Below are 26491 nucleotides of genomic sequence, written 5' to 3' on the forward strand. Positions count from 1 at the left end.
AACAAACTGTCCATCACATGACTGAGAAGTAGAAGAGACCAAGATCCCGCAAGCCTTTTCCAGTGTACACTCCCAGGGAACCAAATATCTCTAGTTTGGCTCTTGATGAAGTTTCTACTACCTGTAAATAGCTCCAGGCTGGGCACCAGGTTTTTAAGTTGGGGGTCTTTGGGGGAACTTTCTAGATCTCATATAACCTTCATAATATAGGTAGGTTGGATATGTATTATTCTAGGTTTTCCTGATGGACCAGAAGATCTCAGAGAGGTTAAGCAACTCACAGCTGTACCAGGCTTTTTCTTTTGGGCCACCAACCAGCTCCCAAATCATGACACAGAAACTTATTAGTTATGAATGCTCGGCCCAACTCAGGCTCATTTCTGGCTAGCTCTTTTAACTTAATTAATCTGTTTCTCTCTATCTACCTTTTGCCTCAGGGCTTTTTACCTTTCTTTCTTCTTTCTGTACATCTTTTTTTTATAATTTGTTTTATTTAATTTTTTTTTCCTTTTACATACCAAGCCCTGTTCCCCCTCCCTCCCCTTCTCCCACTCCCATCTCCTCCCACCCCATCTCCATCCCCTCCTCATAGAAGGTAAGGCCTCCCTTGGGTAGTCAACACAGGCTGGCATACCAAGTTGGGGCTGGACATCACACAATAGAGAATGAGCTCTAAAACGCCAGTTTGCGTACCCGGGATAAGTCCTGCCTGGTCCCATTGCCAGGGGACCCACAAACACATCAAGCCACACAACTTTCACCTACGTTCAGAGGGCCTAGTGCGGTCCCATGCAGGCTCCCCAGCAGTCAGTCCATGAGCTCCCACTAGCTTGGATCAGCTATCTCTGTGGTTTTTATCATTATGATCCTGACCCCCTTCCTCCTATAATCCTTCCTCCCTCTCTTTAACTGAACTTCAGGATCTGGGCCAAGTGCTTGGCTGTGGGTCTCTGTATCTGCTTCCATCAGTCACTGGATGTAGGTTCTATGATGACAATTAGAGTAGATACCAATCTCAGTGCAGGGGAAGGCTAGTTCAAGCACATCTCCACCATTGCTATGAGTCTTACCTGGGGACAATTTGTGAGTTCCTGCGATTTTTTCTATCTGCTGATTTGTCCCCATCCTCTTAATGGTACATTCTGTCAAGATATCTCTTTCATTGCTCTCCTTCCCCGTCTCTCCCCCAACTCAGCCATCTCAAGTCCTCACGTTCCCATCTCCCATCACTTCCCCTCTACTCCCTCCTCCTAGCTTACCCAGGAGATCTTAACCCTTTCCCCTTCCTAAGTTTGTCACTCTTAGTGTCTTCCTCTTTACCTAGCTTCTCTGGGGTTGTGGGTTGTAGCCTGTTCATCCTTTGCTTTGCATCTAATATTCACTTATGGATGAGTACATACTGTGTTTGTCTTTCTGGGTCTGGGTTACCTCACTGGGGATTTTTTTTTTTCTAGTTCCATCCATTTGCCTACAGATTTCATGATGACATTTTTTTTTAACCAAATAATCCAATTAAAATTTGGACTACAGAGCTAAACAGAGAATTCTCAACAGAAGAATCTCAAATGGCCAAAAGACATTTAAGGAAATGTTCAACATCTTTAGCTATCAGGGAAATGTAAATCAAAACGACTGTGAGATACCATCTTATATCTGTCAGAATAGCTAAGATCAAAAACACTGATGAGAGCTTATGTTGAAGAGGATGTGGAGAAAGGGGAACACTCCTCCACTGTTGGTGGGAATGCAATCTTGTACAGCCACTCTAGAAATCAGTATGGCGGTATCTGAGAAAATTGGGAATCAGCCTACCTCAAGACCCAGCAATACCACTTCTGGGCATATACCCAAAAGATGCTCAACCACACCACAAGAACATTTGCTCAACCATATTCATAGCAGCATTATTCATAATAGCCAGAACCTGGAAACAACCTAGATGCCCTTCAACTGAAGAATGGATAAAGAAAATGTGGTACATTTACACAATGGAGTAATATGCAGCAGTAAAAAAAAAATGTCATCTTTTGTATATCTTACTTTCACTGCTTCTCATGTCGGCTGTCTGGTGGCTGGCCGGCTGGCCCTGGGTATCTCCTTTGTTCTCTCTTCTCTTTTCTCGTTCTTCTCCTTTCAGGCCTACATTTCTCTTCCTATTTATTCTCTCTGCCTGCCATCCTCAGCTATGCCTCTTCTGCCTACCTATTGGCCATGTAGCTTCTTATTAGACCAATCAGGTGCCTTAGGCAGACAAGGTGAAGCAAATGCAACACATCTTTACATAATTAAACAAATGCAGCATAAACAAATGTAGCTCATCTTTGGCTAGTTAAACTAATATTCCACAACACACAGTAAGCACTGTGGGCAGGTAGTAGGGGGCACCATTCTTGGGAGCTTTGGTTTGGAGATTCTTGTCTTTTACTGTACAGTGCAGATCCTGCCTTTCTGCTTGAAATGGTTCAAGCAATGATTGCACCAAGAAGCTAGAGAACTGTTATTTATTAAACCTTTCATTTTGGAGTCCACAGGTGATCCTGGCTTTAGGAAAAGGAAGCAGTGTCTTTAGGAATGAGCTAAAAAGGAGTCTGAGGTCGGTTAGGGACATAAATGTACATCATTTGGGTTTCAGTAAATAAGAGCCTGTGTTCTGTCACTGGAAGTCCAGAACCATCTTACATAGAAAATAGGGCACTTGTAAAATGCAACTGGATGGTAATGGTGACCCTCAGGCCCAGGACTGGAAATAGCTCCCAGACAGGAAGCAACCTCTCACCACTCAACCTACTGAATTCAAAAGCACATGCCACAGTTGCAGCTGGGATTCAGGGGCTGCTGATACCTTGGTGCTACCATCAGTCTCTTAAAGGGCTGAGAGTTGCAGGCAGATGTGAAGTGTCACTGCTAAATACCCCCAATGTTTCCCTCAGGATCTAGTTCTCCTCTAGTGGTGTTGCTACAAGGGCATGTGGGAAATAATGTGGAATATTCCTTTACACTGTGTGAATATGTGTCACTGTGGTTGGATTAATAAAGAAGCTGACTGGCCAATAGCTGGACAGGTAGAAGTTAGGTAGGACTTTCAGAAAAAAAGAGAGCATGAAGAAGAAGAAAAGTCATCTTGGAGAATCAAGAGGAGACTTAGAGAGAAAGAGATGAACTTGCTGTACTAAGAAAAGGTGCCAAGCCATGTGGCAGAGCATAGATAAGAAATGCGAGTTAAATTAAAATGTAAGAGTTAGCTAGTGATAAGCTTGAGCTACTGGCTGAGCATTTATAATTAATAATAAGTCTCAGCCTGGTTATTTGGGAGTGGCTGCTGAGACACAGAGAAACTCTGCCAACAAAATGAGGCTTTTGGTTGGCTGGTTTCTGGTCTCAGTAGAAAATGAAGGAGCAGTTCAGAGGCAAGTGATGGATGCTAGAGTGAGCCACCCACTCTCTTCTTCCTGGTGAAAAACCTAGCAGATGTCACATTCTGGAGTGAGTATTTAAAAAGACTTTATTAGCAGAGCAATAACTCCTCACACATGGTTGTGTGTCCACAGACTGTATGCAGACACTGTGTCCCTCAAGAATCATTCATGTGTTTCATTGTAGAGCTGAGAATTTCTATACCATGAAGCTCTCGAAGTTGGGCAGCAAACCTGTGGTAATCAGGACACAAAATTCAGGTCAATACATGTCATGGTTCACAGTCACCTTCTGCAGATTGAGGCTGGCCACAGACATGGGCCATATCATTTTAGGTAGAAAGGGGAAGTAACGGTGGCACTGGGGAGCCCTAAAGATCAAAGAGTTAGGTAAGTTGGCTCTCGGGGAACCCACATAGTACTGGAAACACTCTTCTGGAGTGTCAGGTGTGACAGGCTGCTCAGATGAAGCTGTGCTCTTGGGAAATCCCTCTATCCCACCCCAGCAGGTTGCCACTTTGAACTCACGATAGCTAATGTGCTTTGCTTTCTATGGAAGAAAGATTTTATCTTTTTCTTCCACTTGATCAATCAGAGAGAGCTTAAAAGGGATTCAGTGTCATCCAAACCTGCCTTCTCATTTTTTCAGGGGGAGGAAAGAGAGGTGTGCAGCTGTGAGGCAGGAGCCATACCCAAGCCTATCCTCAAGGTCTCCCCCACTTCTATCCAAGGACACAGCTGCAGGGGAATACCCTAAAACATACACTGTGGGGTGATTAAAAACATGACAGATCTAGGACAGGAAGCAGAGCTACATGGGACCAATGAGCAGAGTTCAGGTGCAAGTCCCTGGCCCTGGCTTGCTGGGCAGCCTCAGGGTGCTGTTCTGCAGCTCTGTCTCTCCAGCAGGAGACTGTTAGCTGCACTGAACAGTCCTCCATTTGCTTAGACCCAGGTCAATCAACCAGCCAATCATTCAGCAAAAAAATAGAAGTCTATTCCAGAAAATTAAAAAAAAAAAAAAAAAGATGAGAAGCTAAGCATGGCACTGCACATCCATAATGTCAGCATTAGTGAGGCAAGGGCAGGAGGACTGTGACCAACCTGAGCTATAAAGTGAGTTCCAGGCCAACTACAGAAAAAAGAAAAAGAAGGGGAAAAGGAAGGAAGGAATGGAGGAGGGAGGAAGATAGGAGAAAGAGACAGATAAAGTAAGAGAGAGAGAGAGGGGAGAGAGAAAGAGAGAGAGAGAGAAGGAGGAGGTGGAGGAGAAGGAGAAGAAGAAGAAGAAGAAGAAGAAGAAGAAGAAGAAGAAGAAGAAGAAGAAGAAGAAGAAGAAGAAGAGGCAAGGCAGAGACTTGGGCACAGATGAAGAGGCAGGCAGGATATGTTATAGTTTGGATATTAAACATCCTTCCAAGATCCATACACTAAGGCCTTGGTTCCGGTCCACGTCATAAGGTGATAGAACCTTTAGTACATTGGGCTTAGTGGGAGGAATTTAGGTCATGGGTGTTCTCAGAAGGTGGTTGGGGAATTGGTCCCTTTCTGTGTCTTGGCTTCTCTGTCACTGTGAAGTGGATGAACAGCCCCCTCTCTGCTGCACACACTAACACAAGGCTCTGTGCCACAAACAGACTCAAAGCAACAAGGAACCGGAGACTGAAGCCTCTGAACCCTCATGGCAGGAGAAATCGTTAAGTGACTTTTAGGTATTTTTGTCACAGTGTCTGAAAGCTGAATAATAGAGGGCGAGAGAAGAGATGGTATCTTTGAGAGAGAGGAAAAAAGAGGAGTACGCAAAATGGAGCAGCTTGAAGAGGAACGGAATGACCAGAAGATGGCGGCCATATGCGTGGGACCAAACCCTGTCAAATGTATTCCATTTCTCAGGCTGGAGGTTGTGATTCCCCCCAAAGGACCCTTCTTCCAGAGACACAGCTCATGGGGACCCCTACAGGCATGGGGTCCCCCTCCCCCATCCATGGGGAAGGCAGGAGGTACCCCCGTGGAGTTCCTCACACAGTGCTTGGCTTGCCCCACTCTTTCTGAGACGTGACCACCAGCTGGCCGGCCTGGCTCAGTGGTGACCACCACAAACCTGGGCTCCGCTGTGCATAGCTTCCCCAGAGCGATGCCTGCGTTCAGCTGCACGGCTGTCTTCTGTGAGTCACTGCCTGCCAGCTTCAACAATACTTGTACAATGTCCGTCTTCAGCAGGGAAGAGGCAGCGCTGGGCACCTCCATGCAGTTGCCCAGGCAGAGGGCAGCGTTGCCCACCAGAATTTCATCCTCCGAGTCGAGCAGCATTATCAGAACGTTGAACTCTACAGGGAAATATGGGTACAAGGAGCAGTTCCAAAGGACAGCCTAAAGAGGCTGCCCAGGGGGCATGAGAGACCCCAGGGCTAGACGGCAAGCTTCTCCAGAAACCTGGGAAAATACATGCTCTCTCTCCTTGTGTCCCTGCACTGTGGTATAAAAGGATTTTCGTAGCCTGAGTGGTGGTTTAATCTCAGCATTTGGGAGGTGGAGACAAACAGTTCTCTTTGGAGTTCAAGGCCAGCATAATCTACATAATAAGTTCCAGGCTAGCTAGAGCAACAAATGAGACTGTCTTAAAAATGGATTCAGTGTCAGAAAAGTCTGTTCTCAAGGTGTCCCGCACTCTACATCACCTGCCAGCCTGAGCGAGCGGCAATGTATCTTTTCAGGAGGAAGGTTCACCGCATTCAGTTAGTCACCTTCAGTGTACTTTGAGGAGGTGTGAAGAACATTAGGAGGTTTCCTCTGCTGGGAGCCCCCCTCTGTGAAAACTACAGAAGATTTAGGACTTAAGTTAGATCATGGGAAATTAGAGCATTCTTTGGTGATATGGTAACTCTGTAGCCTCCACATCTACCTTGCGAATGGAGAGACATCCAGCACACTCCAGGTTAGCTTGATGAAGCGTTCTTAATGAATGAAGTTGAGCTCAATGCTAAAGTTCCCCCTGTTCTCTGATGGGTGAATGTGCTTTGTTTCCCCTCCATCCATGAAGGAGGAGAGCTGGCGCTAGGCCCAGTTGAAACATCACTATAGAAACAACTCCAGGTTAACTTGGGGGAGGGGAAGGCGTTGTCCAGCTTCTGCCCTATGATCTTCCAGCTGCCTGGCATTTTACCCAAGCACAGCCAAAAGGCCAATGAACCACTTTGTGATGGGAGATGAACTGACATCCCGTTGTGTAAACACTACAAGGGAGGGAGGCTGCCTGAGTGTCTCCTCCCTCCTCAGCCTGGGTTCTCTCTGCAGCTCCCAGGGTGGATTCCCCACTGAGGCGTGGTCTCTGTTAATGAAACTGTCACTTACTTTTATCAAGTCTCATCACCTCCTCCCGAGCTGGATGGTAGTTGTTTGTGCAGACAGCCAGTGTCTTTATGGCGTAACGCGATGCAGTCTGACCTCCCATCTAGGATTCAGAACAAAATCAGAAAAGCAAAATCAAGGTTATAACCATTCTTTCTAGATACCTCAGTGATCATCATAATAGTGCCAGTAGCCTTCCTGGCTTCTATAAGATAATTAGATGAAGCAATGGCATTAGGTGAGCAAGGATGGAGTATCACTTGTACCCATCTAGCCCCATTTCCAAGGTAGAAATGCAGGCTTGTCCACTGTACACCTGACACCACTAAAAGGTTTTATGAGAGACTGGCTTAGATAACAGTGATGTATATATAAACACCTACTGTTCAATAGCAGATATTTCCCCAAAGGGAAGCAAATGACCCTCCTGGGTCCTTTGGCCTTTGGAGAACAAGGGTTGACAGTCTTTGTGAAGAATCATTCACTGAGATCATTATAAGAGGTAGTAATTATGCAATCATAACCCTCAATATCAGGGTCTTCAGGATGTGTGTGTATACATGTGTGCATGCAGTCAGCAGTCTCTGGCGTAGTGCCAAAGGTTGTAGCAACAATGACAGGTGGTGATCAAGTATCAGTCTTAACTGAGCTCCTCCACTCTGCCCCCTTGTCATCAGCCCTCATCAGGTAGCATCTTCCCTGCTTCGGAACTTGCTTCCTGTCCTGCTCGACCCAAAGTTTTATACTCCTGCAGTATTAACATGGGTGAGCCTTGCAGCACGTGAGTGGTATCTAGAGGCAGCAGCCTGACAATTCGCTTTGCCTTTCCAGGTGAATCTAGTTCCTCTCTTGGGTTCACTGCACTCCTTTCATTTGGGAAATTCCAACAGCCTTTGGTCACATGACAACTCTGCAGCCTCCATAGTTCACAAATGGAGTTACAACCAATACCCTCCAGATACGGACAGAAGGTACCAGGATTCCACGAACAAAATAATTGGGCTAAGAAACCTTGCAGAAAGCCATTCCAAGCACCTTGTTCAAGGACAGAGACTGCATGTTTCAAAGCTGGGCTTGGAGGGCAAGCAATTTTTATCACTGTAGCTGAGGAACAATTTACTTATTCATTCAGCAGTTATTTTGTTGCTGTTCAGGGCATTGTCCAGGTGGACAGGCAGAAGAGGTTCTCTAGTCCGGCAGGGATAACATCTTGGCATGTTAAGAGCACAAAGCCCACTTTCATCCTGCTCTCTTGAGCTGAATAGGTATCTGGGGACATGTAAGAAGCCGTAAGCGGCAGAGTCACTTTACCTTCAGGAATTTAATCATTTTCTTCAGCACCCCTGCTCTCAGTGCCTCTTCCACGATGGTTAGAGAGGAAGAAAGGGTCCGGCTCAGGACACCAGCAGCTCTCTGAGAGGACACAAGAGGATAATGAAACACCCCTTCCAGAAATGCTCACGACCTTTAAAGGTTAATGGGGAGGAGTTTGGTTAGGCAGAAGCAATCATTAATATTAGAAGCAAAATCTATTGCTTGATTTTTGAATAATACAATGGCCAAAGAACACATAGTAAACATAATTCTTTTTTAATAAGCTTGCCGGGTAGGCAGCTCAAAGGGCTAGAAATACTGCTTCCTGGCACAGAGGCCCAGTGTAGTTCAGCTTTACTCAGGGTCAGCCAGCTCAACCCTGAGAATGAGTCCTTCCTGGGTGCCTCCCAGACCTCAGTATCAACAGGGTTCTCATTAGAAGATGCTCCACTTTCAGGACCTACCTTCAGAGTTTTCAGTTTTCACTTATCTTTATCTTTCCAAATCTCTCTTTTGGTTCAACTTCCTGGGAGACTTCATTTGCTTTATTTCCCAGCTTTCATTTCATTTAAAAAGTTTCAAAATTATAATTATTTATTATTATTATTGTGTGTGTGTATATTTGTGTGTGTTAGTGTGCATATGTGTGTTTGTTTATATGTGTGTGTGTGTGTGTGTGTGTGTGTGTATGTGTGTGTGTGCCATAATGCTCATGTGGAAGTCAGGTCAGAGGTCAACTTGGGGAGGTCTGAAGCCAATCCCTCTGTCTGAAGTTTTTAAAGGGCTATTTTCTGACACCTGTCCTGAATGTCACCTTGTCTGTCTAGGTTTTAGGTCCTGCACTGATGGAAAAATGAGTAAGTGAAGAGTGCATGCTAACACGGTGGCCAAAGGCCTCCTGAGTCACACTAACACTCTTCTCCATGTGCACTGCCCTGACCACAGGACCGTCTTCGGTTTTCCTAGTCAAGTGTTGGAACAGAGTTAAGAAAGTCATTCCAGCGTCAGCCTCTGAAGGGTCTCTTGGAATACTAAAACAGTGCATCCCCTGGTAAGATTCTGGACTACAGCCAAGAGATTCTTAACTTGGGTTCCTGGACTCTGCAAGGTTCACATGTGCATGTATGGGGAGCAGTCACCAAATCCTCTCAGATTGAAGGCAAAATCTGTCGTTTGTGTTTGTGGGCATGACTGTGAGGAGTCCACCCACACTATACCTCCAAGTTATAGAGACTTTAAAGATGGTGACTGCAAACAGGGTGAGACCTATTAATATGAAAACAGCACCAGAGCAGGAAACTGTTAGTCCACTTTTTTTGTTGTTGTTGTTGTTTTTTTGTTTTTTCGAGACAGGGTTTCTCTGTGTAGCTTTGCGCCTTTCCTGGAACTCACTTGGTAGCCCAGGCTGGCCTCGAACTCACAGAGATCCGCCTGGCTCTGCCTCCCGAGTACTGGGATTAAAGGCGTGCGCCACCACTGCCCGGCTGTTAGTCCACTTTTTGGAGACACTTACTGTCAGGATTCCTCCATCCTGGCTGTTCAGCAGAGACATGCACTTTTGGCTCATCTTCACGGCCCACATCTACAAACACAGGGAAGGGTGGACATTTCAATAGCCCAGACAGTCAGAATCCTCTAGAGAGCATCTTCTAAGCAATCAAACAGAGCCAGCCACTCCCTCTAGGAACCATAACACCCATGTCCATATTTCTCCCCCAGGGGATCCTTTTCTTGCTCCCATATCTGTCTCCTCTAGTTCTGGACAGTGATTCTGGAGCTGAGGACAGATTTCATTTGACTCTTGCAAGGCAGCCCCTGGGAGGCTGAGCATGTCCTGTGCACATGGACAGCTTTCTGAATGAAGACAAGAGCGACACTGGCCCTCAGCAAAGTGACAGAGCATCCCTCCAGCCCTCCATGTCCCCCGACTGGTCCTGTTCAGGGCCGGACGCTTCTGTTCACTTTGTGAATACGTGAACAAGCCAACACCACGTGTCTGTCTCAGGGCTCCAGGGAGGGTGATGAGAGCACACTGTACCTCAGAGATGAAGGGACCCTCAAGACACAGGTTCATGATGAGTCCTAGGAGGGTATATATGACCTCTCTGAATAGGTCCATGTCTTCCTCACACTTGGCCTGGAAACAAAACAAGGTAATCACCCATCTTGCTGCTTTGCAGCTCTTCATGGTAATCTCTTCCCTTAGACAAGTGGCTTGAGACACCCATGCTCCCTATACTGTCAATATCATGGACTTGGATGATGGTGGGAGCACAGACACCAGGCTGAGGAATTAGCATTGGTTTAGGAGCAACAGAAGTTGTCTCAGGCACGTTGGTATGGTACTCTGGCTCAGTAGGCCCTGGGTTTGCACTGGAAACTGGGCTGCGGAAGTGGATGATTGGTTCCATCAGGAAAGCTTCAAAATCTCTCTAGGATCAGGGAGACTTAATCTAGAGGACTTTGGAGGTCACCACCCCATGAAGCCCACAGCTCTATCAGGAATAAGCCAAAGGGGTCCTAGTTCCTGGGTAACAGAATAACTAAAAGAAGCCAGTGGCCCATAGGAGGAGAGGAGACCAAGTTTAAATAGAAAGGCTGTGATACCAGGAGGTTCAAACAGGCATCCTGAAATTCCTCACAGGCCACCATGTGTCTTCGAGCAGTAGGCTCAGCGCTGATGTTTCCCATCAGGGCAATGCACTGGCAGAGGGCTGAGGGGCTGGTTAACATGGGTTCTCGCTTCTGCAAATGAATTCAGAGAAAGTGACATCTCGACCAGCAGATAAATGATGCCATAGGCCTTTCTAGAAGCGTCCCTTGCTCATCAAAAGGCTAGGAACCAGACACCTAGCCTAATGTCACACAGGGACATCAATGAAGTCACCCTGGTCACATGACAGAGTTACACACTTGGCTTCTACACCAACCAGCTGCAAAATGTTGGGGTGTGGTTATGTTTCCCGGGGGGGTCTCCTGAACTTTTTATGGCTCGAGAGACACAGCATGCTCCCCAAGGAGAGCCCTTGCTTCATTCCTCACACAGCTACTCTTGTCCACCCAGAGGACAAAACCACCCCCTGTCCCGGAGACACTACTTTGTGCTAAGGAGGACTCTGGTAGAGAGCAGCTCCCTCCCCACTGTCATCTAAGACACCACCCACACGGGGGAGCATCTTTCCCCTGCAGCCAGCCCTGTCCATAGGCCACTTCTATTTGTCCTTCCTGCAGTTGTTTTAATAACCAAGAACTGTGTAAATTCCAGCTGTGAATAAATGACTAATCAAGCTGAGATACAGCACGGGCACTGGGATGTAAATTGTGCTTCAACAGCTCTGTCCTGACTAAGAAGTGTCTGCCATAGAGGAGAGGACTTGGGGTATGCTCACCAGAACACCTGTGAGTGCAGGGAGGACACCTGGATGGTTGGCCCGGAACCAGACCTGGAATCTGTGGAGAGAAAAGGATAATTTTTTTTTTGGGGGGGGGGAGGTTTTCAAGATAGGGTTCCTCTGTGTAGCTTTGTGCCTTTCCTGGAACTCACTTGGTAGCCCAGGCTGCCTTGAACTCACAGAGATCCGCCTGGCTCTGCCTCCACAGTGCTGGGATCAAAGGCATGTGCCACCACCGCCTGGCTAGGATAATTTTTAAGTGACACAAAATTCTATACCTGGATGCTTGAATCTCAGGTGATGTCTCAAAGAGCTACAAACAGGGCCTGTGTGACTTACTGTACACACTATAATTCATTCTGTGTGCCTAAAATGAAAAGGCACTGGTTCTGTCACGTGACTTTAATTTTTCAAAGCCTAGAGTCTAATCTTTGATGTTAGACAGCAGGTCTCAGGCACCAGCTCTTATAAGCAGAAGTAGCTGGAACTCCCGGGCCTCTGTCAAGTTGACTGCAATCCTTCTCTTTGCTCTGGGTTTGTGTGTCCCACATGCCCAGTGCAGGTGGGAAACACTGAAGACATGTTCACCCATCACAGCCGCTGAGAAAGCCCAGACACACGTCACCATATGGTGGTGTAGCATTCTATGCTTCCAGCCCCGCAGCTGGTCCACCTATGAGCATATTAGCTGGTTCTTCCGCGATTACTTCCAGGCAAGATTCACAATGGGTGCAATGGATGCTTTAAAAGCTCATAAGAAATGACTTAAGAGCCAGGCGGTGGTGGTGCATGCCTTTAATCCCCGCACTCGGGAGGCAGAGCCAGGTGGATCTCTGTGAGTTCGAGGCCAACCTGGGCTACAGAGTGAGTTCCAGGACAGGCACAAAGCTACACAGAGAAACCCTGTCTCAAAAGAACAAGAAAAAAAGAAAGAAAGAAAGAAATGACTTGAGAATTTATAACAAGTCCAAAAATCTAGGATTTTTACCATCTTCCCCCAGCAGCTAAAACCAAAATAAACAGGCAGGAAGACATAGCAACTCAGTATTACTGCATCCAACAAGGAGGCTACATTTCCCTGTTCCTTCCCCTCTACTTGCTCACTTATATTCACTCAACACAGATTTCCCGGCAGTTATTATGCACCAGGCACTGGCTAAGAGGCAGGAAGCTTTTCTGACTGCAAGAAGCACTGTTTTCAGTAGCCATCCTCCTGGTGTTTGCATGAGATTGGTCCCAGGACCCTACAAATACCAAGGTGTGCAGATGCCCAAGCCCCTTACATAGAACGATACAGTATTTGCATATAAACTATGTATAACCTCCTGGGAACTTTGAGCCAGGTCTTGTTGGAGCACATTTGGGCTTTACCCAGCAGGTCTGCAAAAAGGATGATTGGACCACTGGCCTGAGTACACGTATCTGAGATGGTCTGCACTTGGCTGTGCTGGGGGGAGGTCTTTTGCTCCACCCCTTGGCATTCCTTTAAATACCCTAGGGCAGAGACATTTGAGGCCCGATAGATTAGGATCCAGGCCCTCCTGAGTCTATCCTATATTTTCTATCTTTTCCTTCCCTCTTCATTTCTAACTAAGTTTCTTATCCCTCATTCCTCAAGAGTCCCTGGGGTAAAAAAAATGTGGGGGCTGGTCCCCCACAATGTCTCAGCACTTGTAGCTATGGTGCTGAAGCAATATAAAGTGCTATGTAAATACACACTCTGTATTGGTTAGGGAATGATAAGGAAAGGGGTCTGTACACGTCCAGTACAGAGACTTTTAGAAGTCCTTTTGATTTGTGGTTGATTGAATCCACAGGTGCAGAGTTAATAGAACCAAGGGATAAGTGTGTGTTCTGGTTTCCAAGCCCACTGAGGACTGGGTCACCCTCCACTGGAGGGACTGGAATGGGAGAGGATGGCTATGGCCCTCTGGAAGCCACCCATATCCTTACTCTTGTAATGCTCTCCTGGAGATTTGTTGGGTCTCTGTAGATGGTGGCATTTTCCGAAGACCACAAAGCTTAACACGGGCTGAAGAACTGTCGATGTATAGAAACCAAACCAGACCATTACCTTTCTTCTAGAGCCAAATCTGTGAGGAGTCCGATGGCTGTATTGGCCTTCTTGTCTGAGAAGTCAAGAAACGACAGCAGTGCTTCACACAATCTGCAAAGAGTCGTGAAAAACCCCAGACTCGGAATGGGTTGTCTTCAAACTCTCAGCAACCCTTGTAAGGACTCCAGGAAAGCTCAGAATCCAGGGAAGGGGAGCTGAAAGGATGGACCTGCCATGCCGGGCTAGGATGCCCAGGTCCTTACCCACCCATAGACACCATCCTTCGGGGATGGCTCCAACACTCCATGTGAATTCTCAGGTTGCTAAACAGTTTTAATGTAAGTTCTCTAATTATCAGACACAACCTTGGAAGGAGTTTCTGGTGTTCTGCCCTGTGGCTGTGTCTCGGTCAAGTTCATTAACATGGATGACATCTATATGGCGCACTTACTAATCTACTCATAACTACAGTGGGAGGACCCCCTAATAAGACAGGTGATGGAATAAATATTTAACAAGATCTTGACAGGCTGCTGAATTTAGCAGATGGATTTAATAGAGTTAGAGTCCTCTTACTGAGAGCAGGAGACTGTAAGTGAGGAACAGAGTTGAGAAACTCACTTTGGTTACTGATTCACGCAGAAAAGAGTCAAGGGTTTTGAGATGATTGTAAAGAGAGTGTGGGAAAACAGTCCAGTTCAGCTGCCAGACAAAGCTGTGAAACCTCAAGCTGCCCAAAGAGGACTGACTGTTAGACCACCAGAGGTGAAAGTTGAGTCCCCTCCAGCAAAACGAGCACCTCTGGCATGCTGGCACTGTGCTCAGTGCCTAGCTCCTGGTCTACAGTGACAAGTACAATAATGAAGGAAAGCATTAGGAATGTGCCAGAACAGGCTCATGCGAAGGGCCTCAGAGTCTACCTGGAAGGAGTTGTTGGGGGACTGGAGATGAAAAGGCTTCCACAGTATATGATGTCTTGGCTCCATCACCAGAGCAAATGCTGGCCCAGGTCAAGTGGAAAACAGATACAGTGAAAATGCTGGGTCTTCCCTCAAGGGAAGCGTGCATGGACTGGGTTGGGCCACTGCAGGGAGGGCACCTATGCTGGATGGGCTAGACGGTGTCTAAAGCTCAGGTCTCCTCAACCTTCTGCGAATCCTCGACTTCCTCAAGAGAGTACTCTAGTGCTCATCCATCAGAAATAATTTGCTTTGGAGTTAGTCCAAATTCCTCCTACACCAATTTAACTGTTTTCTTGGTCTTGAAGATGAATGCTGCTGCTGAACCTGTATGCACCAAGGACAGACAACAGTCAGGGTCATCCTGGTTTAGCCTAAGGAGACATAAAAAATAAGCTCCCTCACCATGTGACAAAACACTTCTCCTAACCAGTCTCATTACCTACAGAGGACGGTGTGTCCCTTTTCACCTCATCTTGCTCAGAGTCATGCTTCCTGCTCTTCTGACAAGCAGTTGCCCCAGTGGATGAACCACAGTTCAGAGAATGGGCTCATGGAGCCAATCATTTCACAACCGTCCCCACTTAAGACTTTGAACTATCTACCCTAAAGAGAGAAAAAAGTGATCACTAAAACATTATTAGGTTCATGTCCAGTGTCAGATATGGATGCCGGTGACTCTTCTTACTGTGGTGGCAGTTGTTAGCTGGACAGCCTCACAGTCACCACATTCCCCTACCATTCTGCCTGACTCTGCTACAGAAGTCACCATTGTCTTCCTGGGTAGCCCAGGATACAATCTACCAAACCAAAATAAGCGGTGGCTTTTCTTAAGGGAGAAGGTAGATCCAGTGGGTGCTAAGCTATGTTAGACAGGGATATGAGGCGTGGCATAGCACCAAGGGAAAAGGAAAGGTCAAGAGAAGGACAGTGACCTTGACCTTGGAGTCTTCAAGCTGTGGGTTGTTGTGCTTAGCCTTCTCTTACCAGGCATCATGCTTAAACTCCTTTTGGTCAAATTGTCTGCATAAGGCAGGAGAAAAAGATCTAAACTGACATAGAAGTATCTCTGTGGGTTTTTTGTTGTTTGTTTGTTTTTGGAGGGCAGAGGGTAGTACACTGAGGACTGAACCCTAATATTTACTAACAAGGGCTCTAGCATGGAGCCCCATATTTTAAAAAGAATAAGGAAGTGGAGTAACTTTCACACTTCTTTTAATAAATAATTACTATTGTTTATGTGTATGTGTGTATATGTGTTGCATATTTGTATGTGGATGCTCTAAGAGACCAGAAGACGTCAGATCTGCAGCTGGAGTTATGGGTGGTTGTGAACTCCTCAATATGGGTGCTGAGAATTGAACTTGGGTCCCCTGCAAGAGTAGAACATGCTCTTAACTGCCAAGTCATCTCTTCAGCTCTCCACCATCCCTCTTAAATGTCATTCTAAGTGTGCAGTACAGACAAGATAATGTACCTTTCCCAGGCCAAGGAAAAAAAAAAAAAAAGAATAAAAAGGATTCAACACCAGACTGTGAGAATCTAAAATCCCAGTGCTTCCTACAAAGTGGGAAGCCTGTTCTTGCCAGTTGACATCTGTGAGGTGTGCACTGCCCTGCCCTGCTTCAAACAACGTTCTTTCAGCACAGAGAACCAATACTGTCTCTTCCTCACTTACCTGAAGATGGACATTAGCAAGGCTCGTGGGCCTGAAAGCAATAAGCCGAGGCCTCCCTGCTGATCCAAGAGTAGGCAAGACTGTACGTGTCAGGATAACACAACTGCAGGAGTTCAAGTTGAGGCTCTGGCTATGCAAAGACAGCTTGTGGCCAAAGTCTTAAGACAACTACGGCTAGAGCAGCTCAGAGACGAGGACGGTTTAAGAGGAAATAACATGTGCTGAAGGGACTGAGTTAATGGCTGCAGAGTCCCCTGAAAAGCACCAAGTGTACTGGGAGATGTTCACTAGCAATTCACCCGCCTGGTGGGCAGAGCTTCTGGGTTGCCAAGGCTTTTCCTGGAAACAGGGAGATGGAGACCACCTTGTCCTTGGCACACAGTGGACCCCTCACTAGGAGGATGGGTGAGAGGGCTCGGCTTGGTCCAGAGAGGTTTTGCTCCTTTACTTAGAGAGGACAGAGAGTAGGAGCTGGGCTCCAGGGAACAAGCCCCGGGAGACGGCAGGCTGATGTGGTCTGGCTACTTGCTGTAGCATGCCCTGCCCACTCTGTGGATAGGGAGCACCACTCCCCTAAGTTACCACAGGACATAAAATGATATGGCAGTGAAGAAATCTGGCAGATTAACCTCTGTTCTAAAGTTACTCTGACACGTTTGCAAAGCAGGCCACAGTAAATGCTGTTTCTATCAGGTTAAACCATATGAAGTGGCTGATGTTCAACCTTTCTGATCTAAAAAAAAAATGGCATGTCAATTTCATATGGTCAAATTTATAACCAGAAAATAAGTAAGCAATGTCAATTGAAAAATAAATAAAATACAGGCTGGGAGAGAGCTCAGTTACAGTGCTTGCCATATAAACCTGAGGACTGAGTTTGATCTGCAGCACCCCAAAAAAAGTGGGTCATGGCAGCACGCACCTGTGATCCCAGCACTGGGGAGGCAGGGACAGACAAACCACCGAAGGTCACTAGTTGGCCTGCCTTGCCTAACCAGGGATCTGGTCCTAGTGACAGGGATATATCTCAACAAACCAACTGGATGGCTCCTGAGGAACAACACTCAAGACAGACTTCTGGCCTCCACAGGCATGCATATACATGTGCACCTGTACACACAAATGCACCCACATACATATGTACACCCCCCTCAGTACATGCACACACATACCTGTGCTTATACACACAGACACAACACATATATCTGTCCTTACACACTAAATAAATTGGCAATAAACAAACAAATAAAACTAATTGCTAAAAAGCTGAAAAGCACAGACAGAGTCACTGTGGTTCAGGTAAGATGTTTTAGAAAATCCTTTTAGGAGTCATGCATACCCTATCCCCATGTGTCTCAGTCTTTGAAAAGGTCCCACGAAAAAGCATTTGTTGTATTAAATTATACTCTCCCATTTCAGAAATTGCTGAAGGACATGCAAAACAAAACGGCAGTATTGTGTCAAACAGGAGAACACAGGAAAAGCCAGGGGAGGAACAGGGTGGAACCTGGCCCGAGTCTAACAAGTCAGAAGCAAGTGCTCCATTTCAAGGCTGGGTTCCATGTCTGCCTGTGGAGGTGCTGCCCTGACAAGTTCAACGGTCTCTACTTGGTGCAGAATCAAAGTTGGGTGTGGTCCTGAGTTCAGCCAGAAGCTTGTCGGGACACTCTGCCGTTAGGGTTCCCCTCAAAGGCTCTTTCTGATACTGTCTTCCATGAAAACTCATGACAGCCTGGTGGGAACCACACACCAGAGGCAGCAGGAGGAAGGGGCGGCTTGACCTTGTCTACACAGCGGCGACCTGAGGGGCCACAGGGAAGATCCCACCGGCACCGGCTTACCGGGTCAGGTCGAGGTGCCTGATGACCTGGGTCCGGCCATTCTCGGTCTGGGTGAGCTGCAGCAGTAGAGCCAGGCTCTGCTGCCGAAGAACCGGGATGCTGGAGGTCATGAAGGAAAGCAGCAGCCTGGCCATGTCAGGGTGGGTCACAAGCAGGCGCTGGTTTTCCTCTGCAGAACACAGGAGTTAATCTGCCTTGAGCTGCCACAACGACATTTAAGCAAGTTCTGTCACCCACCACCATCATAGGAAAGTTGGCTCTTCTTAACATGACTTATCAGAACTGGACTCCAGGGTCAGCCTTCTGTGTCTGAATGTGTAGAGTGATGTCCTTTGCCAGTCACTCACTCCTGTGGCCCTCAGCTTCCTCATCAGTAAGATGGGGACAGTGGCCCACCTGCTAGAGTTTTTAATGAGGATTCACCGAGCCACTGCTTGGTGGTGTTAGACAAAGACTGGTTCTTATAGATTAGTTACACTCATCATTCTTATGAAAGCTTTCTCAGTGGGTGGAGTGTGGAAATGCATGAAGGAAAAGCTTTTGGCTTAACTGGAATATAACCAGAGCATCAGCCTTTAGACAGTGGCCAGAGCAAACCGTTGGTATTCTTCCTAAGAAACGATGGCAGCACATGAGAAGTATACCTCCATAATATCATAGACTGTGAGCCTTCCCAGAGTCCTAACACTGAAATTCAATGACGCTGAATTTTTTTGTGCTTTGTGTTCTCAGCAGGCATGTGGGAGCAGACAGGACATGTCAGGAGTATGAGAATAAGGAATGAAACACAGTAGAGCAAACTGGAAGGATGCTGTCATGGTTTGAATCTGAAATATACTCGAAGGTTTCTGTGTTAAGGTTTTGGCTGCCTTGGCTTCTGGAAGTAATGATCCCAAGGTGTGGTGGTCTGAATTCAAGTGGCACCCATAGGTTCACATATTTGAATTCTTGGTCCCTAGTTGGTGGAACCGTTTGGGAAGGATTAGGAGGTGTGACCTTGTTGGAAGAGGTATGTCACTGTGGGTATGCTGAAAGTAACCTCTCTCTGACCCAACAATATGCCACTGATGTATTCTCATGTTTCTGCTTTTGCACATTCTCCAGCTTCTTCAAAAAAACGGCTTTATGTTTATTGAGTTGGACATGTCAGATTCCATGAGCCTGAGACACAGCATATGCATACCTCAGTTGACAATATTTTTCAGGTATTAAAACAGAATAACTTCAAGGCTCACAGAAACGTAAGTATCTGTTTTTTTTTTTTTTGCCTGATTCACATAGAGTAAACACAGCCACCAAATTCTGCCTTTCTCACCTTCCTTCAGGAATCTTGGTAAACACATAGGCCTGAGTAAGGGACTTCGATAATTCTTGTTTTTGGTGTGTGTGTGTGTGTGTGTGTGTGTGTGTGTGTGTGTGTGTGCATATCCATGTATGGGTGTGTGTGCACATGGATGGAGGCCAGAGGATACCTTACATGTCATCCTCAGGCGTAGTTTAAGGCTTTTCTCCTTTCTTTGTTATTAGAGACTTACTGACCTCATGAAATAGGCCACACTGACTGACCTTCCAGCCCTAGTGATCTACCTGTCTTCACATTGCAGGCATGCAACCACACCTGTTTTGTCTTTTTTCTGTTGTTGTTGTTAATGTGAATTCTGAGGAAACTGAGGGGCTTGGCTATACTGACTGATCCCTTCCAGTAACTGGACTTCCTGAGAGGCTGCTTTTCTACAGCCTACTTGATGTTCTTGGTCCTTCCGTCTACTAAATGAAAGGAGATAGCTTCCTCATACTCAGCTGGTACGGTTCACACACTCTATGCAAGTTCCACCCTGTCTCTGTCCTCATTTCTAGTGTTTCCTGTCCCAAGAGCAAACCTATTCCTATGAAATACATTTCTTTGAGATGAAGGAAAAAAGTTAAAATCTTGATGTACATGGAAGCCACAAAGGTGACTAAGAAAGATTGTGCAAGAACTTAATGATCTCCGGAGGATGCTGTATGAAGAAAGGTAAAAGTTGACAAAACAAAATCCCTCTGGCATTTTCCTATTTCAGTAACAGATGCTAATCAGTGTCCAGAGATGCTGGCTGATAGTCACGTATCTGCAGACACTACAAGGGGTGCTATGGTCAGCAAAACCAAAGCATTTTTAAACGGATGAGAAAGGAAACTATCTCAGTGCTCATGACATGAGCAGAAGTCATGAGTCTGCAGAGCAGGGAGAGGTGTGGGGGCGGGGGGGGGGAGCGCCACTCATTATGCTGACAGTGATCTTGCCCACTCTCCACTCGGGTGTCCTGAGGCAGAGGAGGAGGAAGGGGAGGAGGACAATGAGAAGAAGGAGAAAGAAGAATAGGAGAAGGAGGAGAAATAGGAGGAGGAGGGGGAGCAGAAAGAGGAAGAGGAGAAGGTGGGAGTTGGGGAATGAATTCAATATAGAACTTGTTTTTTTGGATTCACATACTTTTTGGAAGGAAAAGGCATGCGATGTAGACACCAATCCTCCCAGGCCTGACCTTGGGGGAGGACTGCCATGCCAAACCACACAGTATGCTCTTACTTCTCGGGAACACAACTAGCAATTGGCAGGGAAGAGTCAGGTTTACCATTGTCACCACACACTGCTTGCCAGAGTTTCAAAACAGCCACACAGAGAACCTCTTCAAACGCATCTTTCCCTTCTGAGAAGAGGCACCTGGAGAAGACAGAGAGAGCAATGTGGACCTGGGGATCTTGTTTTCTTCTCACTGGGTTCCGCCCCTAGACTCATCAGATGAAGAGTTAGGAGAATTTTTTAAATGCATATCTAAGCTGGACATGGTGGTATACACCTTCAATTCTACCCCCCAGGAGGTAGAGACAGGTGGGTCTTGGTGAGTTCAAGGCCAGTGTGGTCTTTATAGAGTGGCCAGCCAAGGCTATATCATGAGAGCTCTCTCTCTCTCTCTCTCTCTCTCTCTCTCTCTCTCTCTCTGGAAGGAAGGAAGGAAGGAAGGAAGGAATAAATAAATAAGAGAGAGAGAAAGAGAGGTGCTGTGGGATGGTCTGTATGGCAAATGTGTTGCTCTGATTGGTCAATAAATAAAACACTGATTGGCCAGTGGCCAGGCAGGAAGTATAGGTGGGACAAGGAGGAGAATAAAGCTGGGAAGTGGAAGGCTGAGTCAGAGACACTGCTAGCCGCCACGATGACAAACAGCATGTGAAGATGCCGGTAAGCCACGAGCCACGTGGCAAGGTATAGATTAATAGAAATGGGTTAATTTAAGCTGTAAGAACAGTTAGCAAGAAGCCTACCATGGCCATACATATTTGTAACCAATATAAGTCTCTGTGTTTACTTGGTCGGGTCTGAGCGGCTGTGGGACTGAGAGAGATTTGTCCTGACTATGGGCCAGGAAGGAAGGAAGGAAGAAATAAATAAGAGAGAGAGAGAGGCTTATCCACAGGTCACCACCACCAAGGAGCTACCCATCACTGATTCCAAAGTTCCAGATCAAGGGCAAAGGCTGAAAATGCAGGAACAGGTACACAGAAGAGGGAGGACCGCCAAGGGCCATTGGTGATGAGTGGACATGAAAACATCCAACTCATGTCAGGCTCCTCAGCCTCCTGGGTCATCATGGCACAGCATGAAATAAACACAGCACACCACGACCTTTCATGTGGGTCTTGTTTCAGATAAAATACTAAATGGAGTCATCCAGGACCCGGCTACTTCGACTTCCTTAAATGACCAGAGAATGAGAAATGCGAAAAAGAACAAATGAAAATCTTACAAATGCTGTGGAAACCAGTGGGAGTGGTATGTGTCTGACTGGGAAGTATGGAGAGGGCCTGTGGGACAGGCTCACTCTGGGTCAGCTGCAACATGACAAAAGGCCTGAAGCTCTGAGCTCATGGTGGTTCACATGCCTTTCAGGGGTCACCCTGCTGACTGAGGAACAAAGACACAGCGTTCAAAGGCCTTGCCTGTGTGGCCAGTAACTCCTTTCATACACATGGCTATCTGTCTTTTCTTGATAGACATCTGGTTCTTTCCAAACCCCCTTACCTTCTTATGATCTCATGGTCAATGATGGTGCTGAATCCATCATGTGTTCTGAACAAGGTCCGTTCTGTGCCTGAAACAAAACCACAAGAACCAGCTCAGGATCCTAACTCCCCAGGTTGCCGTCTAGCTGCTGCACAGCCAAGCTGATCACCAGATTCCAGTGTGAAAGGCTAAGATCATCAAAAATCTAGCTGGACTGTCACACTCTGAGAAATCCAATCACCATCAGCCACTCAGTATGTCGCAGTCAGAGGGACTGCTTAGAGAATGCCAGCATCTCAATTCATTACTCTGCAATCTTTAGAGAGCCTACAGGAGCTATTAAATCTCTGGAAAGAACTGGAAAGCCATCTGATTCTAGGTATTTATTTTGATGCTGTTCCAGGCTCTGAAGAACTTACAATTTCTAAGAAGCTGCCGAGGGGGCCATCTGGGCCGCCTCTCTTCTCTACTAAATGGGAACCAGAGACTCCATCCATTTGTACCAATGACATCCTGTCACTGAGCAACCAAAGGTGTTTTAAGTTCTGCCATCAGTGTTTACAGGGACTGGCAACAGAATGGCACGCTCTCATTACAAGACAGAAAGGTTTCCTCAGAAACTACTTTCATGTTCCAAGCAGCTGTTACGTATAGCTGCTATACGTATAGTTTATCATAGACATTTCTTCTGTTTCTACGTAGCACAGGGTGTGTGCACGGTATAGGATGTTAGAGTGGACGTGGAGATGTAAACAAGACATGTGCACACACATAAGGGAAAAGCTTATAGAATAAGTACACTGATATATTTAGTATTTATATTTACATAAATATAAATAAACACGCTGTGTGTGGTGAGAGTATATAAGCACACCTGGAACAGCTGTACACCTCGTGTGTGTCTTGTGCCGTGTGTGTGTGTGTGTGTGTGTGTGTGTGTGTGTGTGTGTGTGTGTTTACTGCATAAGTGTTGAGTCAATGCATTCTTGGAAGATGACGGGACACAGGTGGACGTATATTTCTTCCATGCCCTCTTTGGCACCTATATTAGTGTAGATTTCCAGTCAACATTTGTAGAAGGGAGAGGATTTTTGTCCCACAGAGCCAGATCCCTGGACCCTGTGCCTTCACACTGACAATGCTCACGAAACCACCCACATGTCTAACTTACAGTCCGTCATCATTTCTGTCAGGATCTCAATGCCGCCTGCGTAGAACAAGGGTGTCTGGTCGGGCTTGGAGAGGGTCTCCAGGAGATTTCTAGTTGTCATCGCTGTGTTCTTTCCGGAATCCAGAGACTCACGGGCTTCCTTCTCTTCAAGATCTGCCTTCTCTCGAAGAATGACTTGATTTAGATATTCTGGCAAAACAAGCAGGAAAAAGCGAAATGAAGCGGCACCCTAACAACTGAAGGAACCATACAAAGGTCCCCCCCCCACACTTCTCTCCCACCCTTGCCCACTCCCTTCCCTTCAAGGATGGGAAGAACAAGGCGAGAAAACAGCTTAGACTCTTCTTCAGGAAGGAACGGTTTAGGAGCAAAGTAAAATCGAAACTGAGTCTTAAGCCATCTTGGAAACTTGGGGCAATCTAGAAGTCTATGCGGGGATGGTATGGAAGAAAAGAAACGGGGGCGTCTAAACTCGAGAACAGAGGGAAGATGAACATAGCGAGCCTGCAGACGCGGAGGGCTGGGCAGAGCAGGAAAGGCAAGGCTGTGGCCTTGACCAGGGCAGAGAAAGTCGGGAGGCACCCCAGTGGAGGGCAAAGGAAAACCGGATTTAGATGGAGAGCAGCAGCAGGAAGAGTCTCACCTTTCACCTGTGTCTGCAGCTTGGGATTTATCTCTGTAATCTTCTGATAACACTCTCTAGACTGGAAAACAGAAAGAAGACCTCGAGAGGTGGTCAGGGGGTAACGGTGATTACAGGGCAGACTGGGGCATCCCAGGGCTTGGTTCCTTCATTATCTGGTCTTGTCTTCCCCCTGTTCCCAGCACAGGAGGCAGCCAGGGAAAGCAGTGAGTTTTTGATATTTTTGCTTGGGCTTCTCAGGTTCTGTGGCACTACAGGTACTGTTTCCAAAATTCACTTTAAGAAGTTGTTTGTTAAATACAAACTGGGATGAGAACTACCCAATCTTGAAATTTTTTTTTTTTTTGTGGCTCATGTCTGCCAGGGATAAGAATAATCATAATGTATATGCTAAATTTAGATGTGATATTTGCACCAAGAGCCTGTCAGCTATGCCCAGGGGAGTTAGGAAATCAGCAAACTGGAGATTGTGTTGACTGAGACCCAGGGATAGAAGAGAGCAGCTTGGAGTTAGAGGTACAGGCTGCGAAATCAGTCAGCAAAGGCGCCAGTCACTGAGAACTTAACAGTGAGTTCTTCCTGAGGAAGTGGTTAGATAGAAAGTTTCGAGAAAAAGAAAGACCAGTGCAGAGAGATTTGGGGGCTAAGATAGTGTCAATTAAACATATATATAAAAAATTCCCAGAGAGCATTCAGCCAGTCTCCAAGAGAAGAAGCTAAGAAAATAAACACTCATATCATCAAGGTTTATCAAGGCTCCTCTAGAAAACAGATTAAGAATGACTAGAAGAGGGCTGGAGGGATGGCTTAGCAGGTAAAGGAATTTGTCACCCAAGCCTGGTAACCCAAGACCTGAGTTGATCCCTGGAATCCAGGTCAAGGTTGAAGGAGGAAAATGACTCCACAGAGTTGACCTCTGACCTCTGTGTTACGTCATGTTCATGAACACACACAGTAACAAAAAGAAAATGAACACAATAAAAAACTATCACATTAAAAAAAAAAAGAAACCCTGTCTCGAAAAACCAAAAAAAAAAAAAAAAAAAAAAAAAAGAGCATTATTCCAGGATAGACGTACATATGTTAAACTCAACATCTTCTCAACCCCAGATCCAACCTATGAATGATTTCTGTCAGGCTCCCATCACCCTCTACCACTTCCATCACCATCAACACCGGGATTCACTATGTGATGTCGTAGTGGGTATAAGCATCCATTTGGAGTAACGAGACTCCAAGTGAATTTTGTTGTTGTTGTTGTTGTTCATGTCTTTTCTCTGAGGAAGTTGAAGCAGTACAAGCAGAGGATTCTGCTGGGGACTCTGCTGACATGAGCTCTACAGCTGGTGGGGCTGTCCCAGATTTCAGGCAACATCCTTCCCAACTGCATTACGTCAGGCCTTCAGAAACCACTAAAAAGTGGACCAACATCTAGCCAACCTGTGAGCTAACTTACACCTCGCTGAGAACTTACCTTGCTGTAGTTCTTCAGGGCCAGGTGGGCTTTCCCCATGTGGAAATAGGCTTTCGTGCATTTTTCATCACACTGTGTGAAAGAGCATGGCTGATCAGATGTTTCAGAGGATCTGGAGTCATTAGGCACTCCCCTGCCTGCCTAGTTAACAGAACAAGGCCAGCACTTTGGTTCTCAGGACAGCTACCAGAGTTGACAATTAAAGACGTTTCTGTGCATTTGTGGGCAAGCTAATTGCTGCCTGCAAGGAGCCTGGACACATGGGCATGCTCTCTTCCAAATTAGTGATGCCGCCAGCTATCACTTCCGTGTAGAGACTTGCTCAAGAAGTAAAGCAAGACCCTAACTTTAGAAGAGCCCTCAACGCTGGCTGAACGTTAGAATCACCTGGAAGTCTCACATATGTCCTGACCTGGCTGCCCCTGGACCAATGAAATCACTGTCTAAATGGGGTCCAGACAGACCATTTTTCAGAGTTTTGGTTAATATAACTAACTGCATAGCTAAGTTTGAGAGCTTCTGCCTTATTAGCAACAGAATTCTCTGGGAAAACAACTATGGTTACCAGTTTATCTTAGTAGGCAGTAGGTTCCTTCTTGCAAATAAGCCAGAGCCTGAACAATGTTATAGTGCACATTAGATTGGTCAATTGTCCCAATGTTCTTTGAGCTCACTGAGGAGGAGGCTGGGTCTTGAAGTGGGGTTGTCTCCCACTCCATTTCAGACCCAAGTATGTTGTCACAAACTGTCCTCCAAGGCGTCCTGTCTGGGGATGGGTTGGCCATCCTAACTCTGTGATAGGGGAGAGAGAACAGCAAAACAGCCCACAGGTAAGAACACTGTGCCCTTGAGAACAGCTGGAAGGTGAAGCGTTTACTACTGGTTATCTGATAAGCACGCCAATGGAGGAAAAGAGAGGCTGGGGGTAAGGCCAGGGAAAGCTCCTCCATGACAGAAAGTTCTATCGGGAACTCCAGCTGACTGCCTCAGCTGCCCCAGTCAGCTTCTGCTGGATGTTCTGAGGGCCTGGCTTGGTGATGTTAGCTCTACCTGTAGCTATTTGTTCTTTTACTCAGATACTCTGCTCTGCTTGGGACTCTCCAACCAACTGCCTGCCTTGAAGAGGTTTCTCCAGTCAACTTCTGCAGAAGTTTTTGAGC

At 46.4% G+C, this 26491-nt stretch overlaps 1 protein-coding gene across 2 annotated transcripts in view; it reads right to left on the reverse strand.

The window, feature by feature from the left end:
* Positions 1 to 3484: 3484 nt before the first annotated feature.
* Positions 3485 to 26491, reverse strand: part of Ttc12 (tetratricopeptide repeat domain 12) — a 42938-nt gene continuing 19931 nt past the window's right edge. The window contains exons 8-22 of one of the 2 annotated variants that reach the window (XM_059267819.1): positions 25332 to 25403; positions 23858 to 23918; positions 23215 to 23403; positions 22062 to 22131; positions 20614 to 20702; positions 18002 to 18170; positions 13542 to 13634; positions 11465 to 11525; positions 10683 to 10820; positions 10114 to 10212; positions 9589 to 9657; positions 8073 to 8174; positions 6765 to 6864; positions 5515 to 5740; positions 3485 to 3647 (exon numbers count right to left, since the gene is read on the reverse strand). In XM_059267819.1, the coding sequence (XP_059123802.1) occupies positions 3572 to 3647; positions 5515 to 5740; positions 6765 to 6864; positions 8073 to 8174; positions 9589 to 9657; positions 10114 to 10212; positions 10683 to 10820; positions 11465 to 11525; positions 13542 to 13634; positions 18002 to 18170; positions 20614 to 20702; positions 22062 to 22131; positions 23215 to 23403; positions 23858 to 23918; positions 25332 to 25403 (1614 nt within the window). In that variant the 3' untranslated portion in view covers positions 3485 to 3571. The remainder of the gene's footprint in view (positions 3648 to 5514; positions 5741 to 6764; positions 6865 to 8072; positions 8175 to 9588; positions 9658 to 10113; positions 10213 to 10682; positions 10821 to 11464; positions 11526 to 13541; positions 13635 to 18001; positions 18171 to 20613; positions 20703 to 22061; positions 22132 to 23214; positions 23404 to 23857; positions 23919 to 25331; positions 25404 to 26491) is intronic. The other variant, XM_059267820.1, reaches the window with a different exon arrangement.

Source organism: Peromyscus eremicus, chromosome 7 (genome assembly GCF_949786415.1).
Source record: "Peromyscus eremicus chromosome 7, PerEre_H2_v1, whole genome shotgun sequence".
NCBI classification, from domain to species: domain Eukaryota; kingdom Metazoa; phylum Chordata; class Mammalia; order Rodentia; family Cricetidae; genus Peromyscus; species Peromyscus eremicus.